Genomic DNA, 22,630 nt, shown 5'->3' on the forward strand with positions numbered 1-22,630 from the left:
CAGACGCACACATTGATTCCTGCTGGCTTGAGGGTTCGGTCAAACGTGTTTCGTACGACAAACGTCCGTACGTACGGCACACGTCGGTGGGTAATTGCCGCTTTAGCGCCAATATCGAAGTATAACGTAGTTGATCTCCCTTCATTTTATTTAAATTTTTAATTTGAAAATCTGAGTTCTTTTAATTTTCTCGAAAAACTAACTCTTCCGTTATTTTAATCGGTTAATATTGTTTAGTAAACCTATTTTTCTTTTCTAATTTTGCGGAATTTTGTTATACAACATCTTCAAATTGGTGGAAACATAGTTTTAAATGGAGGGGCCGACCTCTATCATTCAGTTTCTCGAACCCATATTGGGCCAACCTTTATCTTTTCCGGCATACGTGTAAATGGGATCTTAAGGAATATTCAAAATAACATGAAACATGTTTTATTTTTTCAAGCACTCTAATACACACACATACATACATCCACACTTACCAATATTAGTATATGCATACATACGTATGTATGCATACACTTTGGTGCTTACAAATAATATTAATAAGACTGTTGTGTTGTGGCGCTCGCTCTTCCCCGTCATTCACCTCCATCAATTCTAAATTTCTGTTTTTTTAGCTATTCGTGTTATTGCTCTTGCCATTACCATCACCAAGAGCGTCATATTATCATTTTCCATTTTAGTGTCATTTTCTCTGCGTTGTGCGCAGCTGCTATTACTACAACATCGATTTTTATATCAGGTTAAACAACCACCGTGGTGTGATGGTAGCGTGCTCCGCCTATCACACCATATGCCCTGGGTTCGCACCCCGGGAAAAGCAACATCAAAATTTTAGAAATAAGGGTTTTCAATTAGAAGAAAATTTTTCTAAGCGGGGTCGCCCCTCGGCAGTGTTTGGCAAGCGCTCCGGGTGTATTTCTGCCATGAAAAGCTCTCAGTGAAAAAGATCTCTTCGGAGGTTATCGCGCCTTACATTTATTTTTTATAAACAAAAATATTTTTTTCTCTAGGCAATAAATTAAAAATTTCATATTAGAAAAAGTATATGAGGAAATACTCTTCCAGTAAAAATATTAAAAATAAGTTTATCGATTAAATCGTACAAGTATGTACATATGTACATATATAAATACATTTCTTTATTGAGTACCACTAAGGAACATAAAATTAATATTAAAAGAAAAAAAAAATAACAACTGCATTCAATGCAAAAACATTTCATAAAAACATTTTAGGTACAAAAGGTTTAGATTCAGATATAAAAGTTGACAAATTGTCGCCTATATCTATACTAATAACTGATGTTTTAATTACTACATTAACAGCTCTTCTTCTTTGAGTTCTTTAAATACCTTAGTTGACAAAAAGCTTTTTTGCGTATCTATATTATGACAACTATTGTTAGTTTATTTCATCAAGTGTATAGTTTTTATTAAATTCGAAACTGCGTTTATTTGAAGTCTATTTCTACACTTCATTTTAATTAAAGTTTGTATAAAAAATATCCTTTCTACGTTTGCGGATGAATGTGGAATCGACAATATGCCTTCAACTATTCTATAAATCTTCGAAAACATTGGCGCATTAATTAATTTTTAACTGATTTTATTTCTTCTCAAAATTTGCCTATATTTAAATTCTTGAATTTTTAAAGACTCTTATGCTTTGCTAAAGCTCTAAATTCAGAATCAAATGTCTCTATTTTATCAAATTTAGAATAACCATCATTTCTGTACCGAAAAATATTCCTGGCAAATTGTGCTCGGCAACAAAACAACTTCACCTCAAAGCTATTTGCGGCTTGGCTTACTGAATTTTATACTTTCCGCAACTTCTTTCGTCCACACTATGTACGTAAAAAAACAATTGTTTTTTTTGTGAGGTAAAGGAAGGCGGATATATTTTTTTTCGAAAAATTTAAAATTTTTTTGTACACTCAGAGTTCCTTTGTAAAGGACTTAAAGTGTAGTGCTGTATTTTACAAAAATATACCAAATATGTCAATGTGGGACCAACGTACTTTCGGAAAGCGAAATATACCAAAAATGTACAAATGTACCATGATTATCATCACTGATCCATATACAAAATTTTGAGCAGCATTGGTCAAAATAGAATGCATAGATGTTGCACCTAACCAAATATGTGCCTATTTTTGAAAAAGCCATATAATCTTTTGAAGCAAATGGAGCGTAAATAAAATTTTAATTTTTTTCATGTTTTTTCTATATTCGTAAATTAAGGAAAATAATTTATTTTCGATTGTCAATTGTTACATTGACAATAAAATCCGAAACCTCAAGCAAAACCGAATAGAATGTTCACTCCATTAGTCATTCAATAAAGCAAGAATGAGATAATTAAGAATTTGTACTTTGTATGGAATAAAGGCTTTAATGTAGAAAACTTTACTAATTATTGCATTAATCCTCTGTGTGAAATTTGCATTAATGTTGATAAATTTTGATTTTGAAACTATAACAAAACAATAGTGTCGAATTATGTGAAATCGACCACTAAAAACCGAAGAAGCAAATATCAAATATTTTTCACCTAATTTTAAAGAATCATACCTTAGAGTAAATGTCCTACACTATATACCTGCGAAGAGACTTAGGCCGGGATTTCCGATACGGCACCTATGTATATGTTTTGCGCCGGCTCCGAACGGTATCTGCAAGTCAGATGAGCTTTCACTAGCAAGGCTTTCATTGCAGAAATATTCTCGGAGAGTTCGCCAAATCACTGCCGAGAGGCGACCCCGCTTAGAAATACCTTTTTCTAATTATAAAAACTAGTTTCTAAACTTTTGATGTTGCTTTGCATGACATGAACCCAGGATCCTCGGTGTGGTAGGCGGAGCAAGTTTCAAGACTCTTGCTCAACGGGAAGTTACTCAAAAATGATTTGCAAGATTCCCCAAATTTGTATTGAAACTTGCGGACAAATTTGAAACCGGCCTAATATAAAGAAAGTAAAATACTGAGCAGTGCAATTACCTGATCTTTTTATGTGAAAAAATCTAGAAACCGAAGAATCAGAAGAGTTACCGGAAACAGAGTTACTTCTTCTCACAGATTTTGCGATAAACTATATAGAAAAAAGACCCTTTGAGTGCAGAAAGTCTTTTGGCCTCTAAAATGATCCACAAAAGTGGTTTATTGTAATTTTTATTTTTAAACATATAGATATTAACTTTATGTTTATGTTATGCATCTAGATATTACTTTTCAAGAACTTTACAACTTTTACTCTTTTTTCCTACAAGTACAAGTAAATTTCTGTTTTTAAATAAAATATTGTCCGATTCAATGTTCAATTCAAAGTTTACCCACATTCGTATGAAAAAAAGAATTTTAGTGCTTTTATATAACATTGAATCATGCAGTTTTATAGCCCAGTTATCTTAGTCGTAACAAAGTACATCCAAGAATGTCACAAAAGGTCTGTTAATTTTTGAGGATATTTTTAAGTTGCTTTGATATGTTAAATCCAACCCAACAGATGGCGAAAATGTGCATTAAGACATGATTTTAAATGTTATTAAAGTTATTTATCTTTCTCACATCATATGAAATATGCAAGGTTTTGTTGTAAGCACAAAACTTTCCGGATGGTTAGGGGGATTGTTACGAATAATTTGCACCAATTTCCCGAAAATGAATTATGGAATGCTTCCGTACTAGGCCGACTGTCGCGGAACAAGGACAAGGGATAGAGGGTGCAGTTAGCTTATAACTGGACATAATCTGCATGGGCACACAAACGTGTGTTTGAGGTAGGAAAAATATTAAGCGAGGAAGCTCCGTGGGCGTTGGAGCCGTGAAAAGTTAATAACCATTTGCGGAAACAGCAATAACAACAATAATAGAAATAGCGGTCTAGCACTGCTTAGGCTCGAGCAACAAACGGCAACATATGTATTTATAAGATCTTTCTTCTTGTTGTCGAAGCTACAGTGGAATGTTCTGCTACACGACGTATGGAGATAAATTCCACGGAATTTAAGAAACCTGCCTGAAAACAAACAACAATTTATAAGTTATTGTTGTTGTATTAACACTGCTTCGCCCCATAATGGGCACGATAAATTGTCATCAAAATCCTCTAACGGAAGTCCAAGGAAACTGGCTGTTTCAACAGGGGCGGACCATAGGAAGATGGGTGTTAAAGGCGTAGGTTCCACATTACAATTGAAAAGTTGGTTGGTGTCTGTGGGGACACATCACATGCAGGACATACATTACGTATGTCGGGGTTGATTCTGGAAAATTAAGAGTTTAACCTGTTACAGTATCCAGCACGAAGTTGGGCCAGGGTGACTCCTGTTCCCCTTGGTAGTGTGCTTTCTTCTTCTGCAAGGGTGGGATATTGCATATTAATAACGGCGTTCATCGGGCGCGTCCTGACAAAGGCGTTTACCGATTCTGTGTGGATTTGGCTAAAGGCCTGCTTATGTTTGCCTGGATCAAACAGCTGTGTTTGCAGGTGCCGGATCTCGTCATAGTTCTTTAGATGTTCCCTTAATCCTACGGAGGCGGTGCTTAATCAAGAAGTTGTTTGCTAGGATGTCCTGGTTTGTGACAATTAAACAAGAACTGCTTGTTTAGCATTTCGTTGTGCTCTTTAATATTGAGGTCTTTGGCCTCACTATGTAGATCTTGGTCGGGAGTCATAAGGAGATATCCGATGGCAGTTCTGATTGCAGCATTTTGACTGGTCTGTAGCCTTTTCCAGTGTGTATTTTAAGACCAGGCGACCTCTGGATTTGTCTACAGAAGAATCCATTATAAATTGTCGACAAAAGCCGCTCGCGCATTTCTTCGAATCAGATAAAGTTTTATCACCGAAGGCTATAGATACTTAATCATTGTGTTTAGTTGGATTAGACAAGGATTTGACGGTTGACCACAATTTACCAACACCCGCAGAGAGGTTGCAGTTCTTTAGATGCTCCCCCCTTTTGGTGCGTTTATGTTCATTTACCAGCCGCATGATATCCAAATTAAGACTATAAGGGGGTCTCTAGAGTTGAGGTGTCTCGCAAGGTCACGTTCTCTTGCTAAATTTGCGGCTTCGGCCGGGAAGTGCGGTATGATTTCAGGTATTCTACCGGCCGGGATGAAGCGTGCAGGAAGCGGAACGGGAAGATCAGCAAAAGATTGGTTTGTAAAGGATGTGTATTCCTCCCAATTGGCTTTTTTAAAATTAATGAAAGTCCGCTTTTCAGAGGTGATAAAATTGGCAGGTCGCTCAATTGAAAGGAGTATGGGCAGGTGATCAGAAGCCAAAGTAAGGATCGGTTGCCATTCAACGCAATTTATGAGCCCTGCACTGATGTTTGAGATGTCAGGTGAGCTGTGGCAATTACCTGCAATTCTGGTGGGGAATCGCCGTTTATTGTGTAGAAAGTCGTATTGTCTATTTGCTCTGCTAGCTGCCTGCCTATGCTGTCGACTGGCAAGCTGGAGTGCCAGAGATCGTGGTGAGCGTTGAAATCGCCAAGGATAAGACGGTTTTCGCCACAGAGTAGCGGAACACACGGTGTGGAGGACAAGGAGTTGATGACTCCTTCTTACGCGAGTACGAGTGTCGGAAAGGGAGGGGAGGGACGCGGGTAAAAGCTGATGCTCAGCATTGTTACTATCCATGCTACGTAGATCGTAGTGATGGGTTGTAGCGGCCGCGTTAGGTGAAAGCGCCATTTGGCGCGAGCAACAGCGGACGGTTGATGTGGACTGCTGAGCAGCGTCGCTGCTAGAAAATGGTGGAGGTACATTTGAGAGTGAACCGCGGGACGTCCTTGGACGTGAACAGCAGGTAGCCACAAAGATTTTATATGCATTTCAGAGGCGACGAACATTGGGTTCTAACACAGAACAGCCCGAACGATGCAACCACTTTTTACACGTGACACACTGACAAGAGTATGACCGTCTGAGATAACTTCTTTTCCGACATATGCAGCAGAACCACAGCCTGGTACCGGGGTTAGGTTCAATACCTTCCCGGAACAGGAGGGCATGGAGCAGTCTAGCTGCAAGGAGCGAGGATGACAATTTGTGGGAGAGACGCAACAAATGAAATGGGGTTACACTGAAATGACAGCCCTTGGTGGGGAAAAAAATCCCGAGTCGCTCCGGTACGAAGAACCGGCTGCCGTGTTTTTTTTTTAGATTTTTTTAATCTAAAAATTAATAGGTCGGTCCGTTTATCGAACCCCAAAGAGGTGCAGAGCAGAGTAGAGCAGGTGTCATAACCTAATAGAGCAAGCTGGTGTAGCCATAAAACACTTTAGGCAAACAAAACAACCGGTTCGTAACTAATTAGAATGTTGGATTTGGCTAAAATTTACCCTAAATTATAAAAATACTACCTTCAATAAAGTTTTTACTTTTAATCATATAGTAATACTCCTGGATTTGGCTAAAATTTACCCTAAATTATAAAAATACTGCCTTCAATAAAGTTTTTACTTTTAATCATATAGTAATACTCCTATATTGCTACAAAAGGCTAGGTACATTCCCAAACATCAGAGTGCCGATATATTGCTGTTTAAATGTTTTTGTTTTTGTATTCAATAATCGAATGTACCTAAATTTAAATTTTTTCTTGTCACACTTATGCTGCTACAGTCACAAAAATTTTATAGGATGTCTTGTTTTGATTTCGAATTCAAAACACATTGCGAGCATTTTCTATTAGCAATATAGGATTATTACATATATGCTTTTAATATTTTATATTTGACTTGTCTTTTATACGAAAGATTTGAATTTTTAATTCAAAAGATACAATTTGGCTTCTGAAAATTTTTTGAAATTTTTTTCTTTGATCTAACAAAAAAGCTGGTGCAGAAATTTGTGATCTAGATTGCTCTATTTAAATTTTTAGCAGACTAATGAAAAAAAGTGAGCAAGCAACTCAGAGCAAGAAAGTTTACCATTAACCACGGTTATGTACATTTTTTTAAGCTAGAGCAGCTCAATAAACAGAACTTATATTTATACTGTTTTAATGTTTATTTAATTTAATTTAGGCAATTTTTCGGTATTCTTGCCGGCAGAACTTGGGGTAAAGACAAAGAAACGCTCATAACCACTTACAAAGCAATTGGCCGGCCGATTTCATCCTACGTGTCCCCGATATGGTCGCCAAGCCTAAAGGTTACTGGAAGAAAATACAGGCCTGCCAAAACACTGCCCTCAGAACCGCTACGGGCTGTCTTCTTATGTCCCCAGAACACCACCTACACAATGAGGCGAGAGTACTCCCCATTAGGGTGAGAAATGAAATGCTGAACAAACAGTTTCTGTTGAATACCCAGAAACCTGATTGATGAGGCCACACCTCCCAATTGCTTAAGGGGTCATCTCCGTAAGCTTTATGAGGAAATACGGCATCTGAGAACACAGCCGTATGAAAAGTACAAGCAGCTCCTCAGTGATATCTAAAAACAGGCGTCGGACCTCTATGCCAGGAATTGCCCGGCGAATCCAGTTCTTAAAGAAAAATACCCAGAATTCGCAGACGAGAAAAGCACTCTCCCTAGGGAAATGCGCGTCATTCTAGCTCAACTTCGATATGGGTACTGTAACAGGTGAAACTCTTACCTATCCAGAATCAACCCCGACATACAAAATGTATGTCCTGCTTGTAATGTGTCCCAACATGACACCAATCATTTCTTCAATTGTAATGTGGAACCAACTCATCTAACACCCCTCTCACTATGTTCCGCCCCTGTTGAAGCAGCAAGTTTCCTTGGACTCCCATTAGAGAATATTGATGACAATTTGTGACCTGTCGCGCCTATTGGATGGGGTGAAGCACTGCTACAACAGGAACAACAACAGCTATTTCGGCAGCTGTAAGAAATATTACCTTAACTTTTCGGCACTTTCGGGAACGCAAAAGTGTGAGAAAAGCCTACATACGATTTTTTTAAGAACGCCCTCAACTTTGTCAGAGTCCTGGCACTTCACTTGTCTTGATATACACTTTAATACATATATGTACAAGCGCATGTACATATATATTTTATGACGACACCATAAAATCTTCCTGAACTTTGTCAGGGACTTAGCACTTCACTCGTTTTGGTGTACACCGTAATATATGTATAGGTTCATCAGCGCATATGCATTTCTATATTGTGGGGAAACCAAAATATATTAATATTAGAATTTTTGAATACTTGCCAAATCCTGTGACGATGAAAACTTCAGTTGTTGTCTCCAGCTTTCGTTTAGGCAATTCAATTGCAAATTCTTCGAAACCGTTTCCGATAAATTTAAAACTTCACTTTTCCACAATTTAATTGCTAATATTTAAAATTTTTTCCGAAAATCTAAAATTCACGTTTAGATTTTAAAATTTGGAAACGAGCAAGTTAAATAACTTTTCTTCATTTCCCTTGTTTTGGGATATTTGTAAGCAAGACAGTCATGCTTTTTATTCGAACTCATTCTATTTATGGGAAATTTTTTCCACCCTGAAAAATATCCCAAAAACTAAAATTTTTTGACACCGAAATGTTTGATGGTGTTGAAATTTCAGGGGAAAGTGGTTAAAAGTGGGTAGTCATGGTTGGCAGGGAAGACAAAAGTAAATACCAGATACATAAAGGAGAAATAAAAAAGCAGCTGTTCGAGAAAGTCTAGACCTTTGAAAAATATGCGAACGATGCAACAGAGAGCATAAAAGCAGCGCAAGCTGAGGAATAATGAATCAGTTTGATTTTTAACGCTATAGTTGAAGAACGCGAGTATTGAAATTGTACTTCTGTCGCAGTAGAGTTGTAAATAAAGAATATTTTGCCATACTGAATATTTGAGTTATTTATACGACAGTTCAGCGATTCGAACTATAACAGAAGGTGCGAAAATGATCAGAATTTCCTAAAATTCATTATAATATGAATCATAAATGATTATTCAACAATAATCAAATTTTCAAAAAATGCTTCCATTTAGCGTTTTTCCAAAAATAAATACTTATCTCTATAAATGTTTATGTATGTTGCATAGAAGTGCCTTTTGATTCATCTTTGAATTTTTTGATATTACCTGCGCCAAATAATTTGTGGCACAAAATTTTCTAATAGCTCTGTTGTCATTTGACCTTTGGAGATTACACACATTTGTTATAGCCCGCAAATTCGCAGCGTTTCGTGTCCTGACACCTAAATGGGATTTTCGCCTTGCCATGGTTTTACTGCTAATTCACAGCGCTCTTGCCTACAGCATTTTTAGAAATTCCCAAATTTCAATAAATGAATTCAAGATCGTTTTTTTTAACTTGTTTTACCCAATGTTTTTCGTCATAAATATATTACAACTATTGGCCTCCTTAACAGCTAATTTTCGGCACATATGGGACTCCGAAAATACCCTTTTAGGACGATAATCAAAGGCATAAATATGTATGTATGTACATATGTATATAGCTCTTACATATGACCAGGGTCGTGCGCAAGGGAGGAAGGGGTTTGGGAGTTCAAACCCCTCCCATGGGCTTACAACGACTGAATTTTTTTTATAAAAAGTGGTAGATGGAAGAGTGCATTTGTTGACTGATATCCAATAAATATGTCAAATGTTTCTCTTTACTCCCGTTTCTATTAATTTTTATCGAAAAACTAGTCTTGACAATAATGGATGCTTACTATGAGCTTCCATATGTTCATATGTTTCCCTCCGTGTGGTGAAAGTTGCGAACGCCTGAAAGGACTTGGGCCTTAAAGGCCTTTAAGGCCCAACTCCATGCGCGTCCTTTCAAACTTTCAGGCGTATGCGACTTTCAGCACGATTTATACCTGTGTAGATTGAATAGCTAACAAACGAGGTGAAATTCTAGAACGCCTGTAACGCCCACGAGGCTATCCATGGAGTTATGGCTTAACTCAATAAGCATAACAATTTTGTGCCGGCAGATTTTAGAAAATTTTAAAGTCTAGTAACTGTGGTGCATCACCACCACTAATAGTTCATTCACCAGAACCCGTGATTCACCACTTGTTAGGTCATTGCTCCCAAAAATTCACCAAAAAAAATCAAAGTATAAGAAGCTTCATGATAAAGAATAGTAGGTTAAGCGGCTGATAGACGAACGAAAGTCCGAAATTAACTGCCTTGATCGGAATTAACTTGACGATAAGCCTCATAGTTAATCCCAAAATTTAAGAAAATTAATGGAATTTTCGCTGACAACACTGGCGAAAATAACAGAATTCCACCTCGCATCATAACAAGAGAATTCCACCTCGTTTGTCAGCTACTTAATTTGCACAGCCGAAAATCGTGGTGAAATTCGCATACGCCTGAATGTCTAAAAGAATTGTGGTGAAAGTCGCGTTCGCCTAAAAATATGCAAGGACGTGCATTGAGTTGGGCCTTCAACGAGGTGGAATTCTACAACACCTGCAACACTCAGGAGGCTAGCCATGAAGGTATGGCCTATCTTCTAAATAGTTCGACTTGTGCGTTACGTAGCTCAAGTTTTTTGATCAAACATTGCACTGCCACCGAGTTTTAAACTATATTTCAGGTTTCAAGTCTCTAGATGTCCAGGAAGTTAGTTAAAAATCGATTGCAAGATTCCCAATTTAAAACTAGTTTTCTCAATATATCGATCCGTGCGCCACATAGTTGAATTTTTTTGATAAAATATTGCATTGTCACCGGGTTCTGACTTACGGCCCAAGTTTCATGTCTCTAGTTCATCGGGAAGTTACTCGAAAATCGATCGCAAGTTTCCCCCCGTTTTTAAAGGTTTTGCAGTTACCTTGGCTAGCTCGCAACCTAGCGGAACTTTGTTTTCTATAAGTTGTATTGTCACTAGGCCTCTAACTAAGTGTCAAGTTTCAAGATTCTAGGTAACCGGGAAGTTAGTTAAAAATTGATTGAAAGATTCCCAAATTAAAATTTGTTTTCTTACTATCTCGATCCGCGTGCCACCTAGCGAATTGTTTTTTTGATCAAATGTTGCATTGTCACCGCGTTATGACCCACGGCCCAAGTTTCAAGTCTCCAGCTCACCGGCAAGTTACTCAAAAATCGATCGCAATATTCCCTGCGTTTTTTCAGGGATTTTCGTTTATCTCGATTTGTCTGCCACCTGACGGCATTTTGTTTTTCACGAATTGTAGTGCCATCGATTCGCAAACTATGTGCTAAGTTTCAAGTCTCTGGATCACCGAGAAGTTAGTTAAAAGTCGATCGAAAAATTTCCATTTTACAACTAATTTTCTGTATATCTCGATCCGTGCGCCACCTAGCGGATTTTTTTTTGTCACTTGCCTTGTAATGTCCCCCAAATCTGAACTATGTTCTAAGTATCAGGTGTCTAGCTCAACGGGAAGTTACCGAAAAAGACTTTTCCGTGGGTCAAAAATTCGTATGGAAATGAGGGGACAAATATGAAAAGGACTTATTATAAAGGTAGTAAAAAAACAGCCTACATAATTTTTCTGATCGTAGCACCATAAGTGTGACAAGAAAAAATTAAAACTTAGGTACATTCGATTATTGAATACAAAAATAAAAACATTTAAACGACAATATATCGGCACTCTGATGTTTGTGAGTGTACCCAGCATGTAGTACCCACTCAGCATTTAGGTGATTAAATTTTGAATTTCCCTACATTTCAATACAATTTCATTACTCTTTCTGCCTAAATAATGTGTAATCACACAATTGAACAAAAGAAATGATCAAATATGAATACTTTCGATGATCAAAAACGGAATATAGTTTTTCAATCACATTTTGGAATTATATTTGAATCAAATGTGTTTTAGGTGATACAAAATTTTAATCATTTTTCATTCAGCTTTCTGAATCTTTTCTGACAATCTTTGTTGACTGAATAATGAATTTTATACTTGTTAAAATTTTACTTCAGAAAAAATGTATTAAAATTTTATTATTATATTATAATGTATATACTGCTCCTAACAAAAGATGCCCCCAACCATTTCTCCACCTTCGGCTTCCCAGAAAATACAAATCCAACCATTAGACAATACAAAGGTTATGAACTATTTGAACCCCAGGTAAGTGAAACTTTCTTGACATATGTACCTGGATACATCCCGTACCATATCGTATTTTAAGATGTTGACGATCATAGCTGATGCTGGATGTTGTAGTCGCAGGTGTATATTGGTCTAGTTTGTTTGCGAATAACCTTTGGGCAAATATCTCACTTCCGCATGCTTTCTTCCCCCGATGATATAAGATTAGCATGTAGTATCTTATTTTGTATAAGATATGAAGAATAAATGCATGATAATCGCATTCAAAAATGATTCAAAAATCTCAACCAAAATGATTGAAATATGTTTACGAATATGATCAGAAAATGACTGGGAAAAGCATTCAAATATTACTCTAAAACAATTAAAGTTCAATTTAAAATGATATCAGATATGAACAAAAAACGTTGCGAAATATGAATCATAAATGATTATTCAAGAATAATTTATGGTACATTTTTCTCCCGACGATACGTAAATTTTCGAAGAGAAAGTGCTTTTAAATTTGAACGTTTTTAATCATCTTGGAGTATGATATTTGAATATTTTTTGATCAAAATTTTCAAAAAATGCTGGCTGGGTTCCTTTTGCTTGTGTTTTTATGGTTATATATAGATTTTCAAAAACAACTTTGAAGTCTGAATTTTAGTTTATTTTCCAGATATTTGACTGAAATATTCACCGCTTTGAGCATGACGTTGCGAAAAAGGATGATCGAGTTTGTACGTCATGACGGCCGCAGTATTTATTGTATTGCCATTATATAACGTGACGGTGAACTTCACCGTCTTCTTAATTTCCACATATGTAATTACTTTTACGTTGCAACGTTTTTGACAACGTACCGCTATGTAACGGCCACTATATAGCGACACCACTTTCGAGGAAACCAAGCGTTTACAATGTGAAGATACAAATTTGTAAAGACTTCTAGTGGCAATTAAAGAATAAGCATTCATACCAATATTAAAAAGAAAGAGCAAGATACGTTACAATGAATTGATTCAAATTTCACTTAAAATAAAAATGTTTTAAAATAAAATATTGTAACGAATTTTGGGGAAACTCCGTTTATTTTACACCTTCTGCAAACGTACGAATCGCTAAATTGTCGAATAAATAACTGCAATTTTCTGTATTGCAAAAGTCTTTATTTGACGTCTTTAAGACTAGTACAATTATACTTCGCTTCGCAACTGATAGCGTGTTTAAATCAAACTGATTACTGACTACTCAGCTTGCTCTGCTTTTATACTCTCTGTTGCTTTGTCCGCATATTGCACCAAGCGTGTAGACGTTTTCCTTCTAGAATCTTCTACTTGGTTACCAGCTATATGCGTGTGTATTTGTAGTTTATAGCCTCTCACATAGCCAAATGCGTGTGTATATGTGAGTACTACGTCGGCTGATGATGAGTATCTCTCTGCTGCCTTGTATGTACATGTGTAAATGATTATTGCTTTGTTTACTTACATACAATCGCATTAGTGATGCTAGTATCACTTAGTGATGTGAATATTCGTCACAATATGAATACTTCTAACGAGGTAACAAACGAGGTGAAATTCTAGAACGCCTGTAACGCCCACGAGGCTATCCATGGAGTTATGGCTTAACTCAATAAGCATAACAATTTTGTGCCGGCAGATTTTAGAAAATTTTAAAGTCTAGTAACTGTGGTGCATCACCACCACTAATAGTTCATTCACCAGAACCCGTGATTCACCACTTGTTAGGTCATTGCTCCCAAAAATTCACCAAAAAAAATCAAAGTATAAGAAGCTTCATGATAAAGAATAGTAGGTTAAGCGGCTGATAGACGAACGAAAGTCCGAAATTAACTGCCTTGATCGGAATTAACTTGACGATAAGCCTCATAGTTAATCCCAAAATTTAAGAAAATTAATGGAATTTTCGCTGACAACACTGGCGAAAATAACAGAATTCCACCTCGCATCATAACAAGAGAATTCCACCTCGTTTGTCAGCTACTTAATTTGCACAGCCGAAAATCGTGGTGAAATTCGCATACGCCTGAATGTCTAAAAGAATTGTGGTGAAAGTCGCGTTCGCCTAAAAATATGCAAGGACGTGCATTGAGTTGGGCCTTCAACGAGGTGGAATTCTACAACACCTGCAACACTCAGGAGGCTAGCCATGAAGGTATGGCCTATCTTCTAAATAGTTCGACTTGTGCGTTACGTAGCTCAAGTTTTTTGATCAAACATTGCACTGCCACCGAGTTTTAAACTATATTTCAGGTTTCAAGTCTCTAGATGTCCAGGAAGTTAGTTAAAAATCGATTGCAAGATTCCCAATTTAAAACTAGTTTTCTCAATATATCGATCCGTGCGCCACATAGTTGAATTTTTTTGATAAAATATTGCATTGTCACCGGGTTCTGACTTACGGCCCAAGTTTCATGTCTCTAGTTCATCGGGAAGTTACTCGAAAATCGATCGCAAGTTTCCCCCCGTTTTTAAAGGTTTTGCAGTTACCTTGGCTAGCTCGCAACCTAGCGGAACTTTGTTTTCTATAAGTTGTATTGTCACTAGGCCTCTAACTAAGTGTCAAGTTTCAAGATTCTAGGTAACCGGGAAGTTAGTTAAAAATTGATTGAAAGATTCCCAAATTAAAATTTGTTTTCTTACTATCTCGATCCGCGTGCCACCTAGCGAATTGTTTTTTTGATCAAATGTTGCATTGTCACCGCGTTATGACCCACGGCCCAAGTTTCAAGTCTCCAGCTCACCGGCAAGTTACTCAAAAATCGATCGCAATATTCCCTGCGTTTTTTCAGGGATTTTCGTTTATCTCGATTTGTCTGCCACCTGACGGCATTTTGTTTTTCACGAATTGTAGTGCCATCGATTCGCAAACTATGTGCTAAGTTTCAAGTCTCTGGATCACCGAGAAGTTAGTTAAAAGTCGATCGAAAAATTTCCATTTTACAACTAATTTTCTGTATATCTCGATCCGTGCGCCACCTAGCGGATTTTTTTTTGTCACTTGCCTTGTAATGTCCCCCAAATCTGAACTATGTTCTAAGTATCAGGTGTCTAGCTCAACGGGAAGTTACCGAAAAAGACTTTTCCGTGGGTCAAAAATTCGTATGGAAATGAGGGGACAAATATGAAAAGGACTTATTATAAAGGTAGTAAAAAAACAGCCTACATAATTTTTCTGATCGTAGCACCATAAGTGTGACAAGAAAAAATTAAAACTTAGGTACATTCGATTATTGAATACAAAAATAAAAACATTTAAACGACAATATATCGGCACTCTGATGTTTGTGAGTGTACCCAGCATGTAGTACCCACTCAGCATTTAGGTGATTAAATTTTGAATTTCCCTACATTTCAATACAATTTCATTACTCTTTCTGCCTAAATAATGTGTAATCACACAATTGAACAAAAGAAATGATCAAATATGAATACTTTCGATGATCAAAAACGGAATATAGTTTTTCAATCACATTTTGGAATTATATTTGAATCAAATGTGTTTTAGGTGATACAAAATTTTAATCATTTTTCATTCAGCTTTCTGAATCTTTTCTGACAATCTTTGTTGACTGAATAATGAATTTTATACTTGTTAAAATTTTACTTCAGAAAAAATGTATTAAAATTTTATTATTATATTATAATGTATATACTGCTCCTAACAAAAGATGCCCCAACCATTTCTCCACCTTCGGCTTCCCAGAAAATACAAATCCAACCATTAGACAATACAAAGGTTATGAACTATTTGAACCCCAGGTAAGTGAAACTTTCTTGACATATGTACCTGGATACATCCCGTACCATATCGTATTTTAAGATGTTGACGATCATAGCTGATGCTGGATGTTGTAGTCGCAGGTGTATATTGGTCTAGTTTGTTTGCGAATAACCTTTGGGCAAATATCTCACTTCCGCATGCTTTCTTCCACCGATGATATAAGATTAGCATGTAGTATCTTATTTTGTATAAGATATGAAGAATAAATGCATGATAATCGCATTCAAAAATGATTCAAAAATCTCAACCAAAATGATTGAAATATGTTTACGAATATGATCAGAAAATGACTGGGAAAAGCATTCAAATATTACTCTAAAACAATTAAAGTTCAATTTAAAATGATATCAGATATGAACAAAAAACGTTGCGAAATATGAATCATAAATGATTATTCAAGAATAATTTATGGTACATTTTTCTCCCGACGATACGTAAATTTTCGAAGAGAAAGTGCTTTTAAATTTGAACGTTTTTAATCATCTTGGAGTATGATATTTGAATATTTTTTGATCAAAATTTTCAAAAAATGCTGGCTGGGTTCCTTTTGCTTGTGTTTTTATGGTTATATATAGATTTTCAAAAACAACTTTGAAGTCTGAATTTTAGTTTATTTTCCAGATATTTGACTGAAATATTCACCGCTTTGAGCATGACGTTGCGAAAAAGGATGATCGAGTTTGTACGTCATGACGGCCGCAGTATTTATTGTATTGCCATTATATAACGTGACGGTGAACTTCACCGTCTTCTTAATTTCCACATATGTAATTACTTTTACGTTGCAACGTTTTTGACAACGTACCGCTATGTAACGGCCACTATATAGCGACACCACTTTCGAGGAAACCAAGCGTTTACAATGTGAAGATACAAATTTGTAAAGACTTCTAGTGGCAATTAAAGAATAAGCATTCATACCAATATTAAAAAGAAAGAGCAAGATACGTTACAATGAATTGATTCAAATTTCACTTAAAATAAAAATGTTTTAAAATAAAATATTGTAACGAATTTTGGGGAAACTCCGTTTATTTTACACCTTCTGCAAACGTACGAATCGCTAAATTGTCGAATAAATAACTGCAATTTTCTGTATTGCAAAAGTCTTTATTTGACGTCTTTAAGACTAGTACAATTATACTTCGCTTCGCAACTGATAGCGTGTTTAAATCAAACTGATTACTGACTACTCAGCTTGCTCTGCTTTTATACTCTCTGTTGCTTTGTCCGCATATTGCACCAAGCGTGTAGACGTTTTCCTTCTAGAATCTTCTACTTGGTTACCAGCTATATGCGTGTGTATTTGTAGTTTATAGCCTCTCACATAGCCAAATGCGTGTGTATATGTGAGTACTACGTCGGCTGATGATGAGTATCTCTCTGCTGCCTTGTATGTACATGTGTAAATGATTATTGCTTTGTTTACTTACATACAATCGCATTAGTGATGCTAGTATCACTTAGTGATGTGAATATTCGTCACAATATGAATACTTCTCCCGAAGTTGCTTAGTTAAAAGAAACTTTTAGAATATTGCTCATAATTTGCATCCTATCGGAGTCATAAAGGCATCCTAAATGAAATGTTTGATTCCTAAATTGTGAGGGCACCAAAAATGTTTGAGGGGATCAGCTCTGGTACGCACACATTAGAGTGTGAGCTTGTAAAATCAATGAATGAATGAATGTAAGGCGCGATAACCTCCGAAGAGGTTTTAGGCCGAGCTCTTCTAATTTGCGTCGTGCTCCTTTTAAATTTTTCCTACAAATTGGCGGGATGGGACCTACTTGTTTTATGCCATGGCAGAAATACACTCGGAGTGCTTGCCAAACACTGCCGAGGGGCGACCCCGCTTAGAAAAATTTTCTTCTAATTGAAACACCTTATTTCTCAAATTTTGATGTTGCTTTGCCCGGGGTGTGAACCCAGCTTGTAAAATATGTACATATATTCACGGCTTTGTATTACTTTTAAACATATCATTTCGAAAGATATATTTTGACTCTATCATTTGATTTATCAGTTGTGGAAAAAATCGGAGTGGTAACAAAAATATCAGGCAAAAGATTCGCGCTCGCAAAGAGGTATATAGAGGGCTTGAGCTTGATTGCGAAGGGAATTAGATGCCGTCACAGTCAGTCAGTCGCGGCGATTCCTACCAAGATGTCCCTGAAATTTTCTGTGATCATTTAGTCGCTGCGACAAAATCGCAGGTACACAAATATTGCTAACTCCCACGTAGTAATTTTACGATGGGTCCCGTTATGCGAATTTCTGTTATTTCATAAATGTTCATCTATCCTCACAAAGCTTTATATATCAAAAGTCTTCGTCAATAATGTCTTTTTTTGTTTTTATTATGAGTTTTAATGGAAATTTTGATTAAATTAATTGTGTATAAAAATCGGTGCACTTCAATTTTAGACAAAAAATAGTTTGATTTACATAATTAATTTAATAATTTATATGGTTTCCAGATACTTTCGAAGGATTGAGCAGTGGATCTCTAACATAACCAAGATACAGAGGCAGCAACAGCTCTAACAAATAAAGGAAAAACTGCAGTGCAATGCTAATACTTGTTATATTGTCCTGCAGCGTGTGTGGTATTAAACATATTTGAAAAAATAATTTTAAAGCTGAGAAGCGCTAAACCCTAAATCGTAACTTTACTAAGACAGCTTATATTCGACGCAGAGTTTGCTTAATTTTTGTCATCGTGGAAGAAAATTAAATTAGCTATAACACGAAAGGATACAAGTGTTGCGAGGGCATGTTTAGTGTGATTAAAAGAGTGGTTAAGTGTCGTCTATGGCCGAATCCGTTAACAGTCAATCGCTCTCTGCAGTGACGGAGGGGCACGACGACAGCACCAAAACAGCTACTACGACGCCAGGAACAACTAAATCTCGTAGCGGTCAACAAAAAAATATTTCGAAAAAAACCAAATATTCTCATCTTAAAAAAACAAAGCTGCAACAAAATATCAATAAAAATTACAACCAAGAAAAAACATTCAATAGTAACGAGAGTAGTAGCAGTTCTACAATAAATCAACTTCAAGAACATTTACCACACTTAACCGCTTCATCTAACAAATCAGCGTCAAGTGCAATTAGCGGAAGTAAACGTTCACATAGCAAAATTCGCTCAACATCAAAGAAGGAAACCAGAAGTAGAACAGTGCGCAATACGGCTAAAAAAAATCTTAATCCCAGTAAACGTTCACCATCACGTTCTAAATTAAGCTGTAATAGTATAACGCCTGAAGTCGCTTTGGCGAGCGTAATAGGTGCCACACGCAGTGATCGTAAACGCCATTACGATCAGGATCACCCAAATACAACAAAGTCAACAGTAACGTCAGGGCTAAGAACTAAAACAGCAACAAATTTATCAGATTCGTCTACAAAATACGCTACGCAACAAAAGGAATACAAAGGTGAGATGAATGGTTTCATTATATCAGACAAATTTCATTGTGTGCGCAAATGAGCCCTGAATTACATATATCGTATCCCACTTGCCAGAGACATGAATACGCAAAAATTAAAGCTTTGGGAAGTTAAGTTTTTTCCAGTTTACCGTGTTAAATTTTGGTTTCCTTTAAATCTGCTGCCATAGAGTATCGATGCCATAGTTGGGGGTAGTGCACTAAATTTTCTTGGAAAAATTAAAGTACGTGCCATTTTTTTATTACCAAAGTGATAGTGCCTCGCTCCACTACGACTAAAACAATTTATTGCAGCCATTTTATTTTTTACCACTCAGCTGAGTGAAAAACAAAAAATATTGAAAATTTTCTACGCGCCACTCAAGTAAGTGAAGAACAATTTTTGTACACTAAGCTGAAGCTGATAATTTTTTCACTATCAGCATTTAAATTATAGTGAACAGTTTTTCGACTCACTACCACTATAGCTGAGTGAAGGTGATATTTTTTGCATTAATTTTAGTTGCTTCCATGGTTTCCGATATAAAATTTGATTAAAGCATAGCACCTATGGCGCATAAGAAACTTTTTGAATTGCCTATATGTTTTCATTGTACTATAAATGTTGGAAAAAAAGTAATTTTCTCCGTCCTGAAAATTTAGAGGACAAACTATTTTTGTTGGCTCAGCGATAATGTCTCCATCTGCGTAAAGTCACTTTGGCGAGAGTCGATTTCATGGTTCATTTAAGTTCCACGAAAATCAATTGGCGGCTTCCCTTATAGACAAGTTTATTTCTTTTAATTTGTTCCAATATGTCAAAATGCAAATTATATTTGCACCCCAACAGACGGAAATAATATGCATATAAACAATTGACTTAGAACGCTCCGGAAAACAATTTATGAAAATGTTTTATTTTTAATTTAAAATTTTCAATTTTTATTTAGGAATTCAAATTCTTGTCCGCTCAAGGCCATTGCGGGCTAGGCATCAATCTGCTGCATACGCAAGATGGATATACATATCTAGATCATGCGTATGTATGTATGTATATTGGAAGATGGAATAGGTGGGGATCACACTTGGCCAATGACTCAAGCGTGCGGGAGACCAAAAGGTGGGGTCTGGTCGGACACGTTTGCTTTAATGTGGAGAAATCAATCCTCCTGGATATACCTCCACAAAAGTTATACTTGGATTTTCTTGTTTTTACCGTAGATGCGATCACCAAACGATTAAGGACTGTGCACACTTTATTTTGCTTGTACTTTGACTCGGTTGCACTTTTTTTTACTCAGCTGAGCAGAGCTCACAGAGTATATTAATTTTGTTCGCATAACTGTACCCTATAACGGCATAAACTAATCGAGATAGATATAGACTTCCATATATCAAAATGATCTGGGCGAAAAAAGAAATTCATTTAGCCATGTCCGTCCGTCCGTCCGTCTGTTGGTAAACACGATAACTTGAGTAAATTTTGAGGTATCTTAATGAAATTTGGTATGTAAGTTTTTGGGGACTGGCCTCAGATCTCTATTTAAAATGAACGAAATCGGACTATAGCCACGCACACTTTTTCGATATCGAAAATTTCGAAAAAACCGAAAAAGTACAATAATTCATTACCAAAGACGGATAAAGCGATGAAACTTGGTAGGTGGGTTGACCTTATGACGTAGAATAGAAAATTAGTAAAATTTTGGAGAATGGGCGTGGCACCGCCCACTTTTAAAAGAAGGTAATTTAAAAGTTTTGCAAGCTGTAATTTGGCAGCTGGTATGTAGTGTTCGGTTGCACTTGAACTTAGCCTTCCTTACTTGTTTTTATTTAAGTTTTGTGACGGTATGAAAGCGCAAGCTTCCTTGGAAATTTTGTGCATGTCATTAACCCAGTACAGTTCTATTAGGCGTAAATCTCGGAGTTTGGTAGAATATTCTCTTTTTAAATAACTGTTCAAGTGGGTTGTTATATCATCCTGCTGTTGATCTAATATTCCCAGGATTAAATTACGTCTTACGTTACTTGGAACCCTTCTATCTATTTGCTTCAATAGAATGTAAATACATATTTTAGCACAAATTTGTACAAATAAGTGTTCTTTCTTAAAAGAACGAATTTCCTTCAACTATTTTGATGCATTCCCTTTAATTTAACTAGTGAAAAAACTCCTATGAAATGGCAAAGAAATCTCCCTCTCCCTCACATTCATAATACCTACTTTTCTCCCATAACCGGTTTCCTCTTTTTCGAACATTGTTCAGAATAGGAGGAAAGGGAGAAGTGAAAAAACTCACAAGGAATTTTTATTTAGAATACGAGGAATGGGAGAAGGGAAAAAACTCGCACGGAATTTTCGTTTAGAATTGGGCTGGTTATGTTTCCCCATCACTCTTCCCCTTTAATGGTTGAAATATAACACTAAAACTACATATTTCACAAAAAATACTATTTATTTGTCAAACTATTTCTAACTATTGGCCGCCACGGTGGTGTGATGGTAGCGTGCTCCGCCTACCACGCCGAATGCCCTGGGTTCACACCCCGGGCAAAGCAACATCCACATTTTAGAAATAAGGTTTAGAAGAAAATTTTTCTAAGCGGGGTTGCCCCTCGGCAGTGTTTGGCAAGCACTCCGAGTGTATTTCTGCCATGAAAAGCTCTCTTTGGCAAGCACTCCGAGTGTATTTCTGCCATGAAAAGCTCTCAGTGAAAACTCATCTGCCTCGCAGCCGCCGTTCGGAGTCTGAATAAACAAGTAGGTCCCGTCCCGCCAATTTGTAGGAAAAATTAAAAAAAGAAGCACGACGTAAATTGGAAGAGAAGGTCGGCCTAAAATCTCTTCGGAGGTTATCGCGCCTTACATTTATTTATTTATTTTATTTCTAACGGTTCTGATCTGGACTCTTTTGCCGGATGGTGCGCAGACAATAACTTATTTTTAAATTCAAACAAATGCTGTGTTGTGTCTTATTCGATAAAGACAACTGCCACATACTTTCTGTACAAACTATATGCTAAATCTCTTAATCGTTGTCAAGAAAGTAAAGACTTGGGTGTTTTTTATTAATCAAAACTCTCTTTTTCTATTCACATTGATTTCGTTGTTTCAAAATTTGTTGCAATGATTGGGTTCAGTAGACGTAACACCAGTGACTTTAAGGACCCTATGACGTTGAAGGCACTTTATATATCCTTGGTCAGAAGTGGTGTTGAATATTGCAGATTAATATGGAATCCTTTCTATGAATCTAACTCCTATAAAATTGAGAAAGTTCCAACATTTTTTACAAAATTGCTTTACGTATGCTTCACTGGCCAGACGGCCTCCAATCATATACCAACAGTC

At 36.5% G+C, this 22,630-nt stretch overlaps 1 protein-coding gene across 5 annotated transcripts in view; it reads left to right on the forward strand.

The window, feature by feature from the left end:
* ctrip (E3 ubiquitin-protein ligase ctrip) overlaps positions 1-22,630 on the forward strand; it is a 244,851-nt gene that overhangs the window by 3,474 nt on the left and 218,747 nt on the right. For all 5 annotated transcript variants that reach the window (XM_067759758.1, XM_067759756.1, XM_067759757.1 and 2 more), the window contains exon 2: positions 18,323-19,287. In XM_067759758.1, coding sequence (XP_067615859.1) covers positions 18,657-19,287 — 631 coding nt within the window. In that variant the 5' untranslated portion in view covers positions 18,323-18,656. The remainder of the gene's footprint in view (positions 1-18,322; positions 19,288-22,630) is intronic.

Source organism: Eurosta solidaginis, chromosome 1, assembly GCF_040869045.1.
Source record: "Eurosta solidaginis isolate ZX-2024a chromosome 1, ASM4086904v1, whole genome shotgun sequence".
Lineage (NCBI taxonomy): Eukaryota > Metazoa > Arthropoda > Insecta > Diptera > Tephritidae > Eurosta > Eurosta solidaginis.